General features: G+C 48.6%; 1 protein-coding gene across 1 annotated transcript in view; it reads left to right on the forward strand.

Moving 5' to 3' along the window:
- The window catches only part of ASTN1 (astrotactin 1), a 179069-nt gene that overhangs the window by 118656 nt on the left and 44037 nt on the right, over positions 1-16376 (forward strand). The window contains exons 11-12 of the mRNA XM_015417740.1: positions 14182-14286; positions 15379-15567. Coding sequence (XP_015273226.1) covers positions 14182-14286; positions 15379-15567 — 294 coding nt within the window. The remainder of the gene's footprint in view (positions 1-14181; positions 14287-15378; positions 15568-16376) is intronic.

Below are 16376 nucleotides of genomic sequence, written 5' to 3' on the forward strand. Positions count from 1 at the left end.
ACTACTGCAGCAGTTCTGCGTTGGGAAGCGGCCAAGAAATTTAATAAACCGTGATAGGAAATGCCTTCTGAGAAATGTGATTCAGTTGCCATTTGTCCCTCGGATACCTTTCTCTCGAGGAAAGTTATTTGGATTCAACATTAGGGTGATACAGATAGGGTGAGGATGCAATAACATTTAAATAATTAAAGCAACCGTTCCGCCAGTGATGCGTGAGAAAGGAAGTCAGCCAATTTATTCTCCTTGAGCTTTGCTAGCTCCTCCCAGCAGACTGTAATTTTTTTTTGTTTAAAAAAAGCAATAAAGCTTGATTTTATTCACCAAAATAAGCAGATCAGGCATTACTCTTGGGGGAAGGGGGGGAAGCAGAAATGCTGAGCAAAGAGGTTCTGTTTTTCACCCCATAATCACTTTTGAAGAGGAGAGATGCACTTTAAAGGGGTTGGGAGCCGAGCACATTGAAGTAAATGCAATTCAAAGGGACTGCGGTCTCCTGTGTTCTCCCAAACAAGGGGGGGGGGTGCAAGGAGCTGCGTCAGCCTCATATCTTGATGAATGAAAGATCACACTCCTAAAGGAGCATGCCTAATAACTGCACAGAAAGCTATTGCTTGCAGCAGACATGATCAACTGGTGGCTTGTGTAATGTAGCTGTCCCTGAAGCACTTTAATTTGTGAAACACATACACACATAACACCACTTTGGTAATCCCAGCAAATTTTAATCAAGGTGGGATTAAACAACAAGCACTCACCATTTAATTTTAAAGAAAAGGAAACATGAGACTTTATGTCTGTATAGCTGTCATACTGTTACTGTCTGGTACACCTTCTGGAAAGGTAAGGGACAGCTGCCTATTCTCTCTCTCTCCCTCTCTCTCTCTCTCTCCCCCCTCCCTCCCTCCCCCACCCTCCCGTACCATCTCAGAATGGTAGGAGATGCCAAGATTTTTATAGAATCTTGACCATTTGTGATGGGGTCAAACTCTTCTGACATCAGGAGTGTGTCTGGAGAACAGAATGGCTCCAAAGAATAAAGAAGTCAGCCATCTCTGGCTTACATAAACAGTCACCGGAAGGCTGAAAACAAAAAGAGAGATCAAGGTGGCAAAACAGAGGTGGTACTTAATGCTCATTTTTAGCCGATGATTGCCTTAGGGCTGATTGACATTTTGTAAAGCCCTCGTGTCCGCTGTGGGTCCTTTTGACAGATCTGCTCAGCAAACTCTGTACTTGAAACCTAGTTTCCAGATAAATGTAGGTCTGATTCAGATTGGGACCGTGTACACAGGGAGAGGAGGGGCTTAAGCCATTCCTCCCACACTGTTTTCCTGCCCTGATACAGCCCCAGAGAGCCCCTTATTTGTCCTGCTGGAGAGTCTTATATGTAGTGATGGGTTACACAAAATGAAACTAGCACAAGAGGGAGAGAGGCGGTAGCCCATGGGTGTCAAAAATAGAGCCCCCGGGTTGGATCCGGCCCCTGCAGGGCTCAGATCTGACTCGCAAGCAGCTGGCTCCTTCCTGCTTCCTTCTCTGGGGCTGCTGCTGCATTGCAGCTCTGTTTTGTCCAGCTCCCTCTGCTGTTTCCTGCCTCCTTCCAAACCTCCTTCCTGCTTCCTTCCAAACCTCCCTTCTCTCCATTAGCTGAGGGCTCCTCCTATGGGAGGAAGGGGGGGGAAGCAAAGAGCAAGAGAGAGCCCCACCCAGGAGAGAGAGAGCAAAGTCTGAATCCTGTGGCTCCTTTAAGACCAGCAATGTTTTATTTCATGGATAAGCTTTCCTACACCTCTTCTTCAGAGGGAGGGGGAGAGGGAGGGTGGGTAAATGGATTCTTCTGACAAGCACAATTTACACTGAGATCACTGTGCTCTGCTGTTTCCTTTGAGAGTTGATATCTCTCTGACTGTCTGTCTCTCTCTCACACACACATGTACGGGTGTATGTGTGTTAAAAGGAAGGAAAGGTTGGGATAAGGGGAAAGAAGAATTAAAAGGAAATTATTTTGGCTTATTCTGAACCTTTTTTTTTTTAGTTTAGATTTCCCTGTGCCTATGTGGGATTTCATTTTCTTTCCAAAAGACCCTGATTAGGAATTAGAACACTTGGATTGGCTTCCATTGTTTAATTATCCTATTCCATTGGATTCTGTTGTTTAATAATGGAAGTAGATGGCTAAGTATTTAAAATATATTGATGGTTCCATATGTTCCAGTTCAACACATCTTCCTTTCTCCCCTCCCACCTCGGTGGCTGCCTTTCTTCACTCCCCCTTTGCTTTTTCAACCGTTTCATTATCGTCACCAACACTTGAGTGGATTTTGCCCAGTCTGAAATCAACATGTTATTTCACTTGGAGAGATCCCCTCTCCAGTTTAAGCAGATGAAGGGGGGGGGGGAAAGAAACCTAACAGTACAGCTTGCAAGCTTTATTAGTAAAAAGGAGCAAGAGTCCAGTAGCACCTAACAAAACTAGTGCCAGGGCATGAGCTTTCGTGAGTCAATGCTCACTTCTTCAGATGCAGCTAGAATTTGAGTCCATTGATCCTTATATCTTGGAGAGTGGAGTGATTTCAGATGCCAAATGACAATAGCAGGCATTGGTAATAAGACAGGAAACCTAGGTCTCAGTTCAGCCATGGAGGATGCATTGAGCTTCATTATCAGTTGCAGTTCAGCAGTCTCTCTCTCTAATCTCACTTTGAAATTCCTTTATAAGATAACTGCTACTTTTAAGTCAGCGGTGTCCTGGAAGGTTAAATGTCCCCCCACTGTTTTTTAATGTTGTGGTCTCTAATGTCAGACTTATGTCCATTTATTCTTTGCATCCTCCTGGACTGAATTGAGACCTAGGTTTACTGTCTCATTACCAATGAGGTAGCTCCATGCCTATTACCCCTCTGCGTATCACACCTAATACAATCAAGCCTGCTGTTGTTATTCACCTGCTATTGCTATTTGGCATCTGAAATCACCTTTATAAAGTTTATATCTCCAGTACCTCGTGTTTCGTTTTATAGTACACCTGGCCCAGCCCGACAAAGTGGCATTTATGTTCTATCTGGCCCTTGTAACAAATGAGTTCTACACCCCTCCTCTACCTCATCCGGCTTGTTGTTACACTCATTTTCTGTGTGCAGAAACTTAAGGACTCTGTGATTGCCCAGCTGTCTGAAGTGACAAACTCCAGTCTCGTGGTCTCTGCTGCTGCATTTCCACCTCATTCTGTACCATGTGTACAGCGAACCGTGAATAAGTCTGCAGAGAGCCCAAAGGTAGGGTTGCCTGTTTCCAGGCAGTGTGGGCAAACCACCATCACTGCATCCAATTGCCCACTGCTGATCAGGGCAATGACAGGAGGAAAAAAAACCTGTAAAGACCATAGAGATGTGTGAGTTTCCCGGAATATCACTGCCTGGGTGTGATGTCACTTCCGGGGTTTGCCTGGAAATGACACCATGGAGTCAGTGATGCAGTTTTCCCCTCTCACTGATGCATTATGACAGCCTGGGTAGCCCTGCCTAGTGACCCCAGATAGTTTGCCTTTCACTATCCCGCTGCCTTAGGATTGCAAGATCCAGGTTTTGAAATGCTCGTGAGCCACGAGTGACTGAAGCTCGGGGGGGGGGGGAGCTCTGTGGACCGAGTACACAGCAGCCCCTGAACTCTCTCCAGAGTCACTCAGCATTTCTGACCACCCTTTGGCCCTCCTCCCCCACAGCCGGCATTCACAAACCTGGAGGGCCCCCCCAACCTCTTCAGCACCTGTATCCACACCCCTTGGCCTGGGCCGAGGCCGAGGCTTCCCCACAGGAACACATCTCGAAATGCTCTGCCTGCTGCGCACAGAGGACAGCTCATTAAAAATGTAATTAGTGGAGAAATTAACACAGCAGGGCTGTGCCTTGGGGACTGGCCTTGCGGCAAAAAAATCAAGGGCGGGGTGTGTGTGTCTTGTTATCTTCAGAAGCCGGCCCGGGCTGAGGGAAAGAAACAAGCATAAGCAAACTCCTTTCAAGTTGTACTTTAATTACCAAAGAGTTGCTGACCCACAGACCTTCCTTTGGTATAATTAGTCTTCCCCTTCTTCTCATCCCCCACCCCAGCCTTCCTCACTGCCTCCTCTCATCCCCCTCGTCTCCTCCCATCTCCATCTCCCCGTGTCTTGCTGTCGGAGGCAACATTTAATTAGGCATCTTCTTCAATTAAATATGTTGGCTAGTGTGGCCGCTTAAAAGCAATCCGAGCTCGGCACTGCCCGGGAAATTGGATGAGGGTAAGCAGCTGTTAGGTAGCACTCAATTGCTTCCCTCGGCTGGGAAACGACATTTGCAAAGCCTGAGAGGGGTGTACGTTCCCGGAGGTGTTGCACGAAAAGTCACGAGAAATAAACAAAGAGGATAAGATTTTGAGTAACGGTGGTCATATCCCCAAAGCAGAATACGGTCAAGGCACGTGTGTTCCAGAACAATGCAAAGAGAAAACCCAGCCCGTCAAACGTGATGACTTTGGGCCACATAATTCAGATTCCTGAGAATGGTATTTGTCCTACACAAACTGTCTGAGACACAACTTGAGAGAAATCTAGGAACAGGAAGCAAGTTTCCAAAATGATGCTGTGGGACTAATCAAGGTCACTGACGTCATCCAGTTACCCATCAGCCACGGTTAACTGCAACTGTCTCCTCTTCCAGTTTGTTCCTTAGGGTAGAGGAAGCCACAAGTGGGATAGGGGTACTTATCAGGGAAGGACATGATCCCTGGGACAGGATAGCCGATCCTTCTAGCAGTATCTGAAGAAATGAGCAGTGTCTCACGAAAGCTCATACACCCTGTCACATATTCTGTTAGTCTTTAAGGCGCTACTGGACTCTTGCTCTTTTCTACTGCTACAGACAGACTGACACGGCTACCCATCTTCATCCAATGCTGAATGACTCTCCAGGTAGCCTTCCAAATCTCCTTTTCTTGTCCTTTGTAATAAAATGGGAAAGTGGTCAGGCATCTTGAGGTATCCAAAGATGGGGGGCAAGCACCCAAGCTAGCTACTCGTGGCTGAATGGTCCCAAGGCTGGTTATTGTCACTGGAACCCTCATATTGAACAGCTGACGGACAGCATGTGCAAAATCCGATGCAAGGAAAAACAAGGCGTGGTCTGTAGCCACACGGAGCTTGGAGCCAGGATGTCATACTCATTTGTGCAGCCTTTATGAGAACCCACCATAAGGGGAGGGGTGTAAGATTAATAAGTGGCACCGTTCAGCTTTAATTAGTAAATCCTAGGTTAACCCATACATTGCATCTGGCATCTGCCTGAGGATGGGCCCAAGATGCCATCTTTATGTTGGATCCCCAAGCATCGAGAATAAATCCACGTTTTCAAGAAAAGCAAAATTTATTTCAAAGCGTTGAAGACATACTCAAACACGTTCTTTGTTAGAACTGGGGATACACAGTTAGGTCAAGCATAATAACGGAACTTCAAATAGATACAGATCCAATGGAGAGCTTTCCCGCTGGCGGGCTAATGAAACGGTTGCGCGCCCAGTACGTGGGAACCAGGCAGAACATCAGACAAAACACAGGTGCAGTACTCATGGGAAAATCAATAGGCAAGCATTACAGCATCTTCTCCCCCACACAACCTCCAGCAGTTATCTTAAGCATTCCAAAGCAAGAGCAGGATGATAGAAACCAAGCCGGGTGCAACAGGGAAAGGATATGTACACAGAGGTCACAGAAAACAGAATGGCAGCTTGCTGACATACTGCCCCCCTTAAAATACACTTACAACACACCTCCCGGGCCGGGCGGGAGATCTCCCGGGCTGGGCGGGAGACCTCCCGGTTTGTCCGGGAACCTTCTGTGGAAACTACGGATCAGGTAAGGGGCCCGAATATCCCCTTCTTCCACCCATTCGCGGTGCTGGGGACCGAAATCAACCCATTCGATAAGGTACCAGAGTTTACCACGTTTCACTTTACAATCAAGGATATCAGCTATTTCAAAATGTTCATCCCCTTCCAATATGACAGGTGGAGGAGGAGTAGTCGCTGGTCTCCAAGGAGACGGTCCAGGATCCTTCTTCAATAGACTCATGTGAAAGACAGAATGCAAGGCACGTAAATTCTTAGGCAAAACAACATCAACTGCCACATCATTTATGACTTTACGCACTTTGAATGGACCTATGAACTTCCACCCCAATTTCCTGCTAGGCCGCAGCATCTTAATGTTCTTGGTCGAGACATACACAAGATCCCCAGGTTTCAGATCAAACCCCACCACCCTACCCTTGTCTGCCTGGGTCTTGTAAGCAGCCTTGGCTGCGTCAAGTGTTTGGCATAGCAGAGGCCATGCTTTTTGCAAGGACATACACCATGTATCAGCATCCCCCACAGGACGTTGGCCCATCCCCTCCAAGAAAGGGAGGGGGGGACTGTCGTAACCAGATACAGCTTTATAAGGAGACATGCCTGTGGAGCTATGGACCGTATTGTTATAACAATATTCAGCAAGAGGCAATAATTCACACCAATCATTCTGTTGATAATTAGTAAAACAACGCAGGTATTGTTCCAGAGTCTGATTAACCCTTTCCGTTTGTCCGTCAGTTTCAGGATGATACGCGCTGCTGAGCCCTTGTTCGACCCCTAAAATGGAAAGAAGTTCCCTCCAAAATTTAGAAACAAATTGGGTCCCCCTGTCAGAAATTAACTTAGCAGGTAATTGATGAATTTTCACCACGTGGGACATAAACGATTTCGCCAACCTCTGAGCTGTAGGCAAGGAAGGAAAAGGCACAAAATGAGCTTGCTTAGAAAACAAATCAACAACCACCCAAATAACAGTGTTCCCTTTGCTCGCAGGGAGGTCAGTAATAAAGTCCATGGACACCACTTCCCATGGTCTCGACGGAGTAGGGAGTGGCTGCAGTAAACCAGGAGGCTTGCCCATCCTGGGTTTAGTTAAGGCACAGGTTTGGCAGGACCTAACAAACATCAAGAGGTCTTTGCGCATTTGTGGCCACCAGAATTGTCTGCGGATGAGTTGCAAAGATTTAACGAAACTCCAATGCCCTGCCAGTTTCGAACCGTGAGCAGACTCCATCACCTCCCTCCTCATCGAAATAGGCACATACAATTTGTCTCCAGAATAAATCAGACCTTCAGGGCTACGGACACAATCAGGTAATGTCTTAAGGGAGGCATCATCCTCAGCAGTAAAAGCAGAAAGATATTTCTGGACCCAGGCCCCCCCTCCCACAGGGAACAGGGAAGGCGAAGTCTCATCAGAGTGTGGAATCGTTCGCGCTTGCGCCCGGGTGACCACGGCCCCCCCCAGATGGGAGGGGGAAAAAACAGAGTCCATGATGATCTCACGCTGACTGTCATGTTGTGGGAGGCGTGAAAGCGCGTCAGCCAGGGAATTAGCCGCCCCCGGGAAATGACGAAGTGTGAATCGAAACTTAGCGAAGAAGTCCGCCCAACGAAGTTGCTTAGCGTTGAGAGAACGGGGGGATTTCAGCATCTCCAGATTCTTATGATCAGTCCAGACTTCAAACGGCAGTTGCGCCCCCTCCAGCCACTGCCTCCAAGTGGAGAGAGCCAGCCGGATCGCTGACGCTTCCTTTTCCCAAATCCCCCAGTTTCGTTCGGCATCAGAAAACTTTTTAGACACAAATGCCAGGGGATGTAACCGACCATCTTCCCCTTCTTGCAAAATAGCGGCCCCCATAGCCACATCCGAGGCATCAGTTTGGACAATAAACTTCTTAGATTCATCAGGGCGCGCCAGCACCGGCTCGGAGGTGAACATCAGTTTAAGTTTCTCAAAAGCCTCTGCGCAAGCAGGGGACCATTTAAGCGGGGCGCCAGGTTTCGTAGCATCAAAACCCTTCCCTTTGGTCTTTAGCAACTCAGTCAGGGGAAGGGCAATTTGCGCGAAATTCTGGATGAAATTTCTGTAAAAATTGGCAAATCCGAGGAACATTTGCAATTGTTTGCGGGTCCTGGGGGGCTCCCAGTCAAGTACAGCCTGAATTTTAGCAGGGTCCATTTCAACCTTCCCCCCAGAGATGCGGTATCCCAAAAAGTCAATGCATGTCTTGTGGAATTCACATTTTGACAGCTTAGCAAACAAGTGGTGTTCATAAAGTCGCTTAAGGACCTGGCGCACCAATTTAATATGCGACTGGAGGTCCTGAGAGTACAGCAACACATCATCAAGGTAAAGGACCACTCCTTTGAATAGAAACTCATGTAGGACCTCATTGATTAGGTTCATGAAGACCCCCGGAGCCCCTTGAAGGCCGAAGGGCATAACGAGGTACTCAAACTGCCCCAAAGGGGTATTAAATGCAGTCTTACTTTCATCCCCCTCCCGGATGCGCACACGGAAATATGCATCCCGGAGGTCAAGTTTCGAGAAGATCTTGCCCTTGGTGGCCTCAGCTACCAAGTCCTTAATTAATGGGAGGGGGTAAGCATTGGACAAAGAAACAGCGTTCAAACCCCTATAGTCAGTGCACAACCTAAGCCCCCCGTCCTTCTTCTTTCGGAAAAGTACAGGCGCGGCGAAAGGGGAGGAAGCCGGGCGAATGAAACCTCGGGCTAGGTTTTTATCAATAAAGTTCCGCAGTTCGACTTTTTCAGCCGGCCCCATCGCATAAATTTTACCTTTGGGTAATTTACAGTCAGGCAAAAGTTCAATAGCACAGTCAGTCGAGCGATGAGGGGGCAATTCGTTAGCTTCCTCTTCGCCAAACACCTTTGCCAAGTCTCTATACTCTCGAGGCAAAGAAGCTAACTCTTCCGGTTGCAAAGTGCCGCAGGGGAACTGTGTGGTCGGCTGGTCCCCCCACGAATCCACCCAGCAGTGATCCACACACTTAGCCGACACAAATTTGACAACCCCTTCTTCCCACAAGATGTAAGGGTCATGGGTAAACAACCAGGGACTCCCCAGTACTAAGTCGAACTGCGATTTAGGGGTGACAATGAAGGACCTGGATTCCCAATGATCTCCCGCCCCCAACCGCAAAGCCATAGTCTCGTGCGTACAAGGTTCCATGGGTGCCCCATCCATCTGAGTAAAAATGATGGGGGACTTCAAGGGGACTATCCCCGCTTCCAGTGCAACTAACACTCTAGGGCTGATGAGATCCCTCCCACACCCAGAATCAATCAACGCTCTTACCCTAACGTGGGTTCCTAGGAGCGGATTCATTAAGGAGACAGTCACGAAAAATAGGGAAGGGGTTTCTCTCACCACCTTGGGCGCAGCATTAGAATGGCCTTGTCGTTTTGCGCCTCTCACAACAGGCCGTTGTCGTTTTCCGCCGTTTCAGCCACCAGCTCTTCTTCGGACTCGGCGGCAGCCGGTTCATTTTCCCCCGAACCTTGGGCTGCCTGCAGAGCTTTGGAGAAACGCGGTTTAGCCATCCCCTTCTTCCCCGACAGCGGTGTCTTCGGGCTTGGGGTAGGCGGCTTGTCTTTGACTTGACGGCTGCCACAATCCACAGCGAAATGCCCCTTCTCCCCGCACTTGAGACAGAGCCCCATCTTCATCCGTAGTTCCCTTGCCGATTCCGACAGGCGTTGAGTCTTGGGTTTAGAGGCACCGACAGCGGCGGGTCTGTTGGTCGTAGCAGCCAGGTCGAGTTTGATGGTGGTGAGCCGGTCTTCTGCATTTTCAGCTTCTTGGGTCCAGGCCATCAGGGAGACAGGGTTGACAGTTTTCAGAACCGTTTCTCGGATTTCTGCGTTGAGACCCAAGCGATACATCTCAGCCAATATATGATCAGGGTAGTCTCGGAGCTTAGCTGCTTGCTTGTGGAATTCCAGAGTGTACTCGCGAACCGACTTCTTGTTCTGGCGGTAGGTCCGGAGGAACGCTTTAGCTCTTTGACTCGCGTTGACATCTTCGAATCTCGCCCTCAGCGCCCACATGAATGCTCGCAAATTCAAAAGTTCCGGACCGCGGTCGTTGTGCAGTCCAACATACCATGTGGCGGCGTCTCCTTTCAGTCTTGCCGAGATGACATCAATGAGACCAGCTTCATTTCGGAACAGGTGTCGACTCTCTTCTACGAATTTATGCACCCTCACCGTGAAGAAAGCGAGTTCATCCGGGTTGCCGTCGAAGGTAGCCTCCAGCAGATCCTTGGGTCTGGGTCGTGGAGGCCTCACCAACGGGCCCAGCTGCCCCGGAGCTCCCCTGGGAGGGAAACCCGGTACAACCGGTGGCCCTGCTGGTATTGGCCTCAGCGGCGGCGGCAGACCCGGCACCGGCGGACCCCCTGGCATCGGCGGCTGCGCAGGCACTGGCGGAGGCGGTCTCACCGGCTGCTGGACAGGTACCTGCTGCGCGGGAACTCCCGGTGCTTGCAGCGGCTGAGCAGGCATCGGCGGCGCGGGAAATCCCGGTGCAGGAGCAACTTGCAACTGCGCGGCGTGTGCGTCCAGGAAATTGGCCATTCTAACGTCCAACATTCCCGGCAGGCCTTCCATCACAACACAACCTCCACCAGTTATCTTAAGCATTCCAAAGCAAGAGCAGGATGATAGAAACCAAGCCGGGTGTAACAGGGAAAGGATATGTACACAGAGGTCACAGAAAACAGAATGGCAGCTTGCTGACACTTTAGTTCACTTTTGTAAATGGTGCAAATTGACTTTGTTCTGTTGTGCTTATCTTGGTGGAGTCCCAAATCAAATTCATTGCATTTTTGGCTTGGGCTGGCTTCTGGCAGCAAACAATTCTGGAATTCGTTACGAACATCTTTAAAAATTGAATTTTTAAAAAAACTTGATTTCATTGGTTTTCTGTAGATTTTTTTAGTTCTGTTCATAAGCTGCTTTGAATGTTTTGAAAGCGGGATACAAATTTTACATAAAGTCAGTGTCTGGGTAGGGTGGGGGAGGTGCTGCCTGCAAGTTAGGGTGCTTCTGTGCTTTTCAGACATTACAATAGAGCACATACTGGGAGCCCACCATGACATTGCATATAATGGTACCACCGATTTCCCGGTACATATAGTAACCATATTGCATAAACAGAGGTAATGCTCACATTTACCATGCCTGTTGTTCAGTCGGACAGTCGAGTCTGACTCTTCGCGAAACCATGGATGACATCACACGTGCAGCCTAGATACACACAAACTGATTGCTGGAGTTGTCAGGCTTTTCATTTGTGTATACCAAGGGATAGTAAATATGTGCATTGCTCTTCTTCACACAACTTGATGGCCATACATATTGGGAGGAATGCTGGTAAGTAGGGATGGGTACGAACCAGGAAAATGCAGCTCTGTTTGTGGGTTGTGGCTGTCCTGCCCCGGAGGTCGCGGGACGTGCTGACTGGGCGCTGGGGACCTCGACAGACCCCAGAAGACCCCCTAGGCATGACTCACCAAGCGAGACAAAGGCCAACAGTCCGGGGAGAGAGTCGGGAGCGGGGGCTCCTCCCTGGTCCGGCTCAGTCGGCCGGGCCCGGAAACAGGACTTCGGGGTCCAAGAGGCAGCATCATGGAAGAGAAGAGGGGTGGCGGCTGTTTTTCCTACAAGCCAGGAGCGGGCGCAAAGCAGCAGGTACCGTTGCAGATCAGCGGCAGCGCAGCCCAGAGCCCACCAGGGCCACCGCCAGTGCATCAGCACTCGCCCTGGAGACGCTCCACCAGCATCCCAGCAGATATAGGAGGGCGTGGCCCAAGTCAGAGGGCAGATGGGCGGTCCTGGGAGCGGGGCGGGGAGATAAAAGGCAGGGTGGAGAAGGGGCCGGGGAGGAGGAGTACGCTGTGGAACAGAGTGGGACGCTGACCAAGAGAGAGAGAGAGACGAGAGATGGAAAAGAGAGAGAAGGAATTCCATAGCGTACTGGCAGAGGGACTCTCCAGGTGACGTTAACCCTGTCTCCTGCCTGTCTGAGGCCCCTCACTCCCTCTCCCTTTTTGGACCCTACCGCTCCAAGGGCCGTCTCCCTCACCAGGGTCAGGTTGCAAACCCTGAGACCACGGCCACTGGGGGCGCCGCACCAGAGTCCAAGGGAGAGCGCGACAGTGGCATGCCTGGTTCACAAACCATGAACCGTCGTAAATTTTTAGCTGCCAAACCAACCAGTTCAGTTTGTGACATAGTAGAATGTCCCCCCGACATTCTAGAGGCACCAAATTCACAGGGGATCTCCAGCTGAGTCTCCTCTACCTGCCTTCCAAGTTTGGTAAAGATTGGGACGGATTTCCCACGAGCCGCTGCTCCACCCTTGCTCTTCCTTCCCCCCCCCCCCGATTGCATGTGTCATTTTCCCACTACTTGCTGCGTGGCTGCATTTTGACCCGCAGCTTCCCCCGATTTCCCCCGCGTCTTTTCGATCCTGTTTTTTGAGGATCGAAAAGACGTGGGGGACATCAGATGAAGCTGCGGGTCAAAATGCAGCTGCGCAGCAAGTAGTGGGAAATTGACACATGCAATCGGGGGGGAAAGGAAGAGCGAGGGTGGAGCAGCGGCTCGTGGGAAATCGGTCTGGGTGTATGGGGTCCGAGTTTTGTGCCGACTGACCTGCCACAAACTTCAGTTCGCAGACCACTAACTGGCCAAAATTCATCACGAACTTTAGTTCATGCCCATCCCTACTGGTAAGCATGTACTTCCATTACATGCAGTTGGAATGCATTAGCGTAACACCTGAAAAAGCCCTAATGAGAGAGAGAGATTTTCCTGACACATAGATGATGCTGGGCCCACCACTAAGTGGACTGAATGTAAATTTTGGATCACCTCTAATTCACAGGATCTATTGGACTGTGTAAAACTAAAGCAATTAACAGATCTGGGAAAGGAAGAGAGGGTGCGAATCCCATTTCAATTTGAGGGTAAATTCCTGCCATTCTTGTCAGACTAAAGTAATTAACACTGCCTAGAGAAGGGCAGACTTTGTGACTGATCGGCAGAAGCATCAATTGCTTGATGTCATTTAAGACATTTCCGGGTTAGAATAAGACATCTCCTGGCGAAAAGTCTAAGCATAATTCCTGCTTTCGCACATCCACTGCAGGGAGGGAGGTAAGCAGGTGTCTGCTAGCATCAGAGAGAAATCCACAATAGCGAAGAACAAGTATGGTATGTGAAGGGATCATCTTGGATCAGGTCCTGCCCCCTAGATAGCAGTTCACATACAACATTAGCAGGTGTGTCCAGACCTTAAAACTTTTCACGGGGAGCATTTCATTTCTGTGCTGATGTGAATATGAATTGGATTGGCCCTAAAATGTTTCTAAATGAGGGCCAGCTTACATTTTTGGCAGAACATAAGAGAAGCCAATGTTGGATCAGGCCAATGGCCCATCCAGTCCAATATTATCACACAGTGGCCAAAAATACCAGGTGCCATCAGGAGGTCCACAAGGACACTAGAAGCCCTCCCACTGTCCCCCCCCCCCCGGCATGAAGAATACAGAGGCAGAGTCACAGGTGGGATGCAGGCAGCCACTCACCCCCCCCCCTAAAAAAACCCTCCTTTGCATAAAAATAAGTTTCTCTTTCAATGTGCTAGACTGAGATGTCCCCAGCTTTGTACAGTGGGGTAGTCATTGGGATACAATTTAAATTAAACTGCAGCTGCAGACCAGCAACCTGAATAAGCACATTCTAAAAATAGCCTTACAGTTTATTAATTAATTTATTTATACCGTACTGTTCTCCCCATTGGGGCCGCAAAGCAGCTTGCAATATTGTTCACCCCTTCTAGCTGTCAGATCTGGCCGGACAGATCTCAAGCCAAATGCCAAACATCTATATGCTAGGAATATGTCTCTGTCTCGGCGCTGCTTTCCTTTGCTTTCCACAGTGATGAAACCAAAGGGTAAAGAGTTTTGCTGTTCTAGATGAACAAGTGTTTGCGGAGAGGCAGTCTGGGATAGTCGTTAAAGCGTTGGATAAGGACCTGGGTTCAGATTTCCATTTTCCATCAAACTTAGTGAGTAACCGTGGGCCAGTCATTCTCTCTGAGCCTTGCCTAACTCACAAGGCTGTTGTGAGGACAGAACAGAGGAGAGCCACGTGTGCTGCCCTGATCTCCTTGGAGGAAAGGCGGGACAAAAGTGCACTGTACATAAAAGGGTGTCTGTGGAAAGGTATGTTTTCGCTGAACGAATTTTCCCCCTGACCTTTCTGCCACAGGGATGGTGAACTTCAGCGAGGTGTCTGGGTACCCTCTACTGCAACACTGGAAGGTGCGCTCCGTCATGTACCACGTCAGGCTCAGCCAGCTGACTATCTCCCAATGTAAGTGATGCCGACCCATACAGCAGGGGTGCCTTTAAGGTGGCCAGATTGCTTGAGGCTCAGACCCTGAGAATCAAGAGGCAGAGCCTGGGAACTCCTGGGTGGAGCCTGTCAGAGAAAGGGGTGGAGCCTGGGAGCCCTCTTAACTGGCCTCAAGTGGATGATCCTTACCCCTTCCCCATCTTGCTTTCACCAGGTGCGTATTGATGCCTGCTGCTGCATCACTCGGAAAAAGATAAAAGGATATCGAAGTATTTGTTGGGGGAAACATGGGGATATAAACTTAGTGGGGGGAGGGAATGGACCCTGTTAAGAATATCTTGCCCCCTGCACTTTCGGCATCAAACCTTCAGACTGAACTCCTGGAGACCTGGAGAATGAGTTTAGAACCCCGAGATTTCATTTCAAACCTAAGACCTGGCAAACCCGGAGGTGGACTGATTCCTTTGGCCTGTGGTTTCTATCCACTCCCAATGACTTGACGTCTCTGGTGCTCTTATTTTGATGCACATTTACAGTATTTACTCAAATGCGAGGCCATCAACAAAAGAGCATCTCATCTTACATTTACATGCAAGTTACAGTTATGTCTAATAATGATTTTGTGCATGTGCACACCAGTTTTTCTTAAGGCATTCAGGGCCATCTTCTTTTCAAGTAAAAGCGGTATTGATCCCAACTAGTAGTGTAAATAGGGTGGGGCTGAAAAGTGAATATCAAAGTGGTTATCAAAGACAATTAACTATACTGACAATTAATTATGCAATTTGAGTATGGGATATTTAAACTTTTTTTTCCCATGACATTAGAGTCAATCCCAGACAGATAACAGTTTGATCAGAGGCTTAGTAAGGGCAGCTGTCCCTGTACCTGCATGTTAACACAGTGAACTACTTTTACCCATTCACTGATGCTGGGGAGGAAGCACTGCCTTCGTACCCCACTTGTGAATTTCCAGAAGCAACAATTCATCCCTTTTGGAAACAGAATGCTGGGCTCTTTGGACTCAGTTCTGACCCAAAAAGGCAGTTCCTATGTTATTAAGGTGGGGCTTTTCTCTTTTCTGTGATGCTGTGCCACTGTCCTCTGCAGCTTTTGGCAATGCTCTCCATTCTCTGGATGGAGCCACATCTCGAGGGGATTTTGTGGCTCTGCTGGACCACTTTGGGAACCACTACATCCAGGAAGCAGTCTACGGCTTCGAGGAGTCCTGCTCCATCTGGTATCCCAACAAGCAGGTCCAAAGGCAGCTCTGGTTGGAATACGAAGATATCAGCAAAGGTAGGGTTCACAGCGCCTTTTTTTTTTTTTTTTTTGAGAATGGGGAAGGGCGGGAAAAGCCAGTTCTGGAGGCAGACAGAACCCCGTGGTTTGGCGTTGCAATAAGCCAGGGCTGGCAGTTTTCTGTTGCCAAGAAAATTCCGCACTCAGAATAAATTATGCATGTAACGTTATATGCAAGGAAAAAAAAGTTGCCTAGCCTGCATAATGAGGTCTGATTTTTGCAGCGTTTGTGCTTTTGCAGTTTTTTAGAAAGGGCATAAAATGAAGGCACGGCATCGAAGGGTTGGAAATTCTGGGCTGTGGGGGAAGAAAAGGGAGAGAGTTGTGCAAGATACGGGAGTTCCTGAAATCCTTTGATGTATTGATTTTAAGATTTAGAGCCTGGCTTCTGATCCAATGATCAGCTTTCAGTTGATGTCTCAAATACAGTGTTCCTCCTCCCACATCTGCAGTCCTTTGGGACTTATGTAGTTCTTCCCGGTGTGCGGCAGTCTGTTTCCTTGGCTCCACAGTAAGGAGCAGTTGAAGCAGAGTATTTCCTGGTGGGGAAGCCATCATCTGTAAGATAATAATAATAATAATAATAATAATAACAACAACAACAACAACAATAATAATAATAATATACTTTATTGTCATTGTACATAGTACAACGAAATTAAAGGTGCAATCATTTCAGTGATCTACAGCCATACACATATACACTCACACAACCATTCACAACCATCCCATAACTCCCTTAAGGTTCACATTGCATAAAAACTGTTTTTTAATCTGTTTGTCCTTGTTTTAATTGTCCTATATCT

The sequence above is a fragment of the Gekko japonicus genome, unplaced genomic scaffold (assembly GCF_001447785.1).
Source record: "Gekko japonicus isolate JY-2015 unplaced genomic scaffold, Gekko_japonicus_V1.1 scaffold158, whole genome shotgun sequence".
NCBI lineage: Eukaryota > Metazoa > Chordata > Lepidosauria > Squamata > Gekkonidae > Gekko > Gekko japonicus.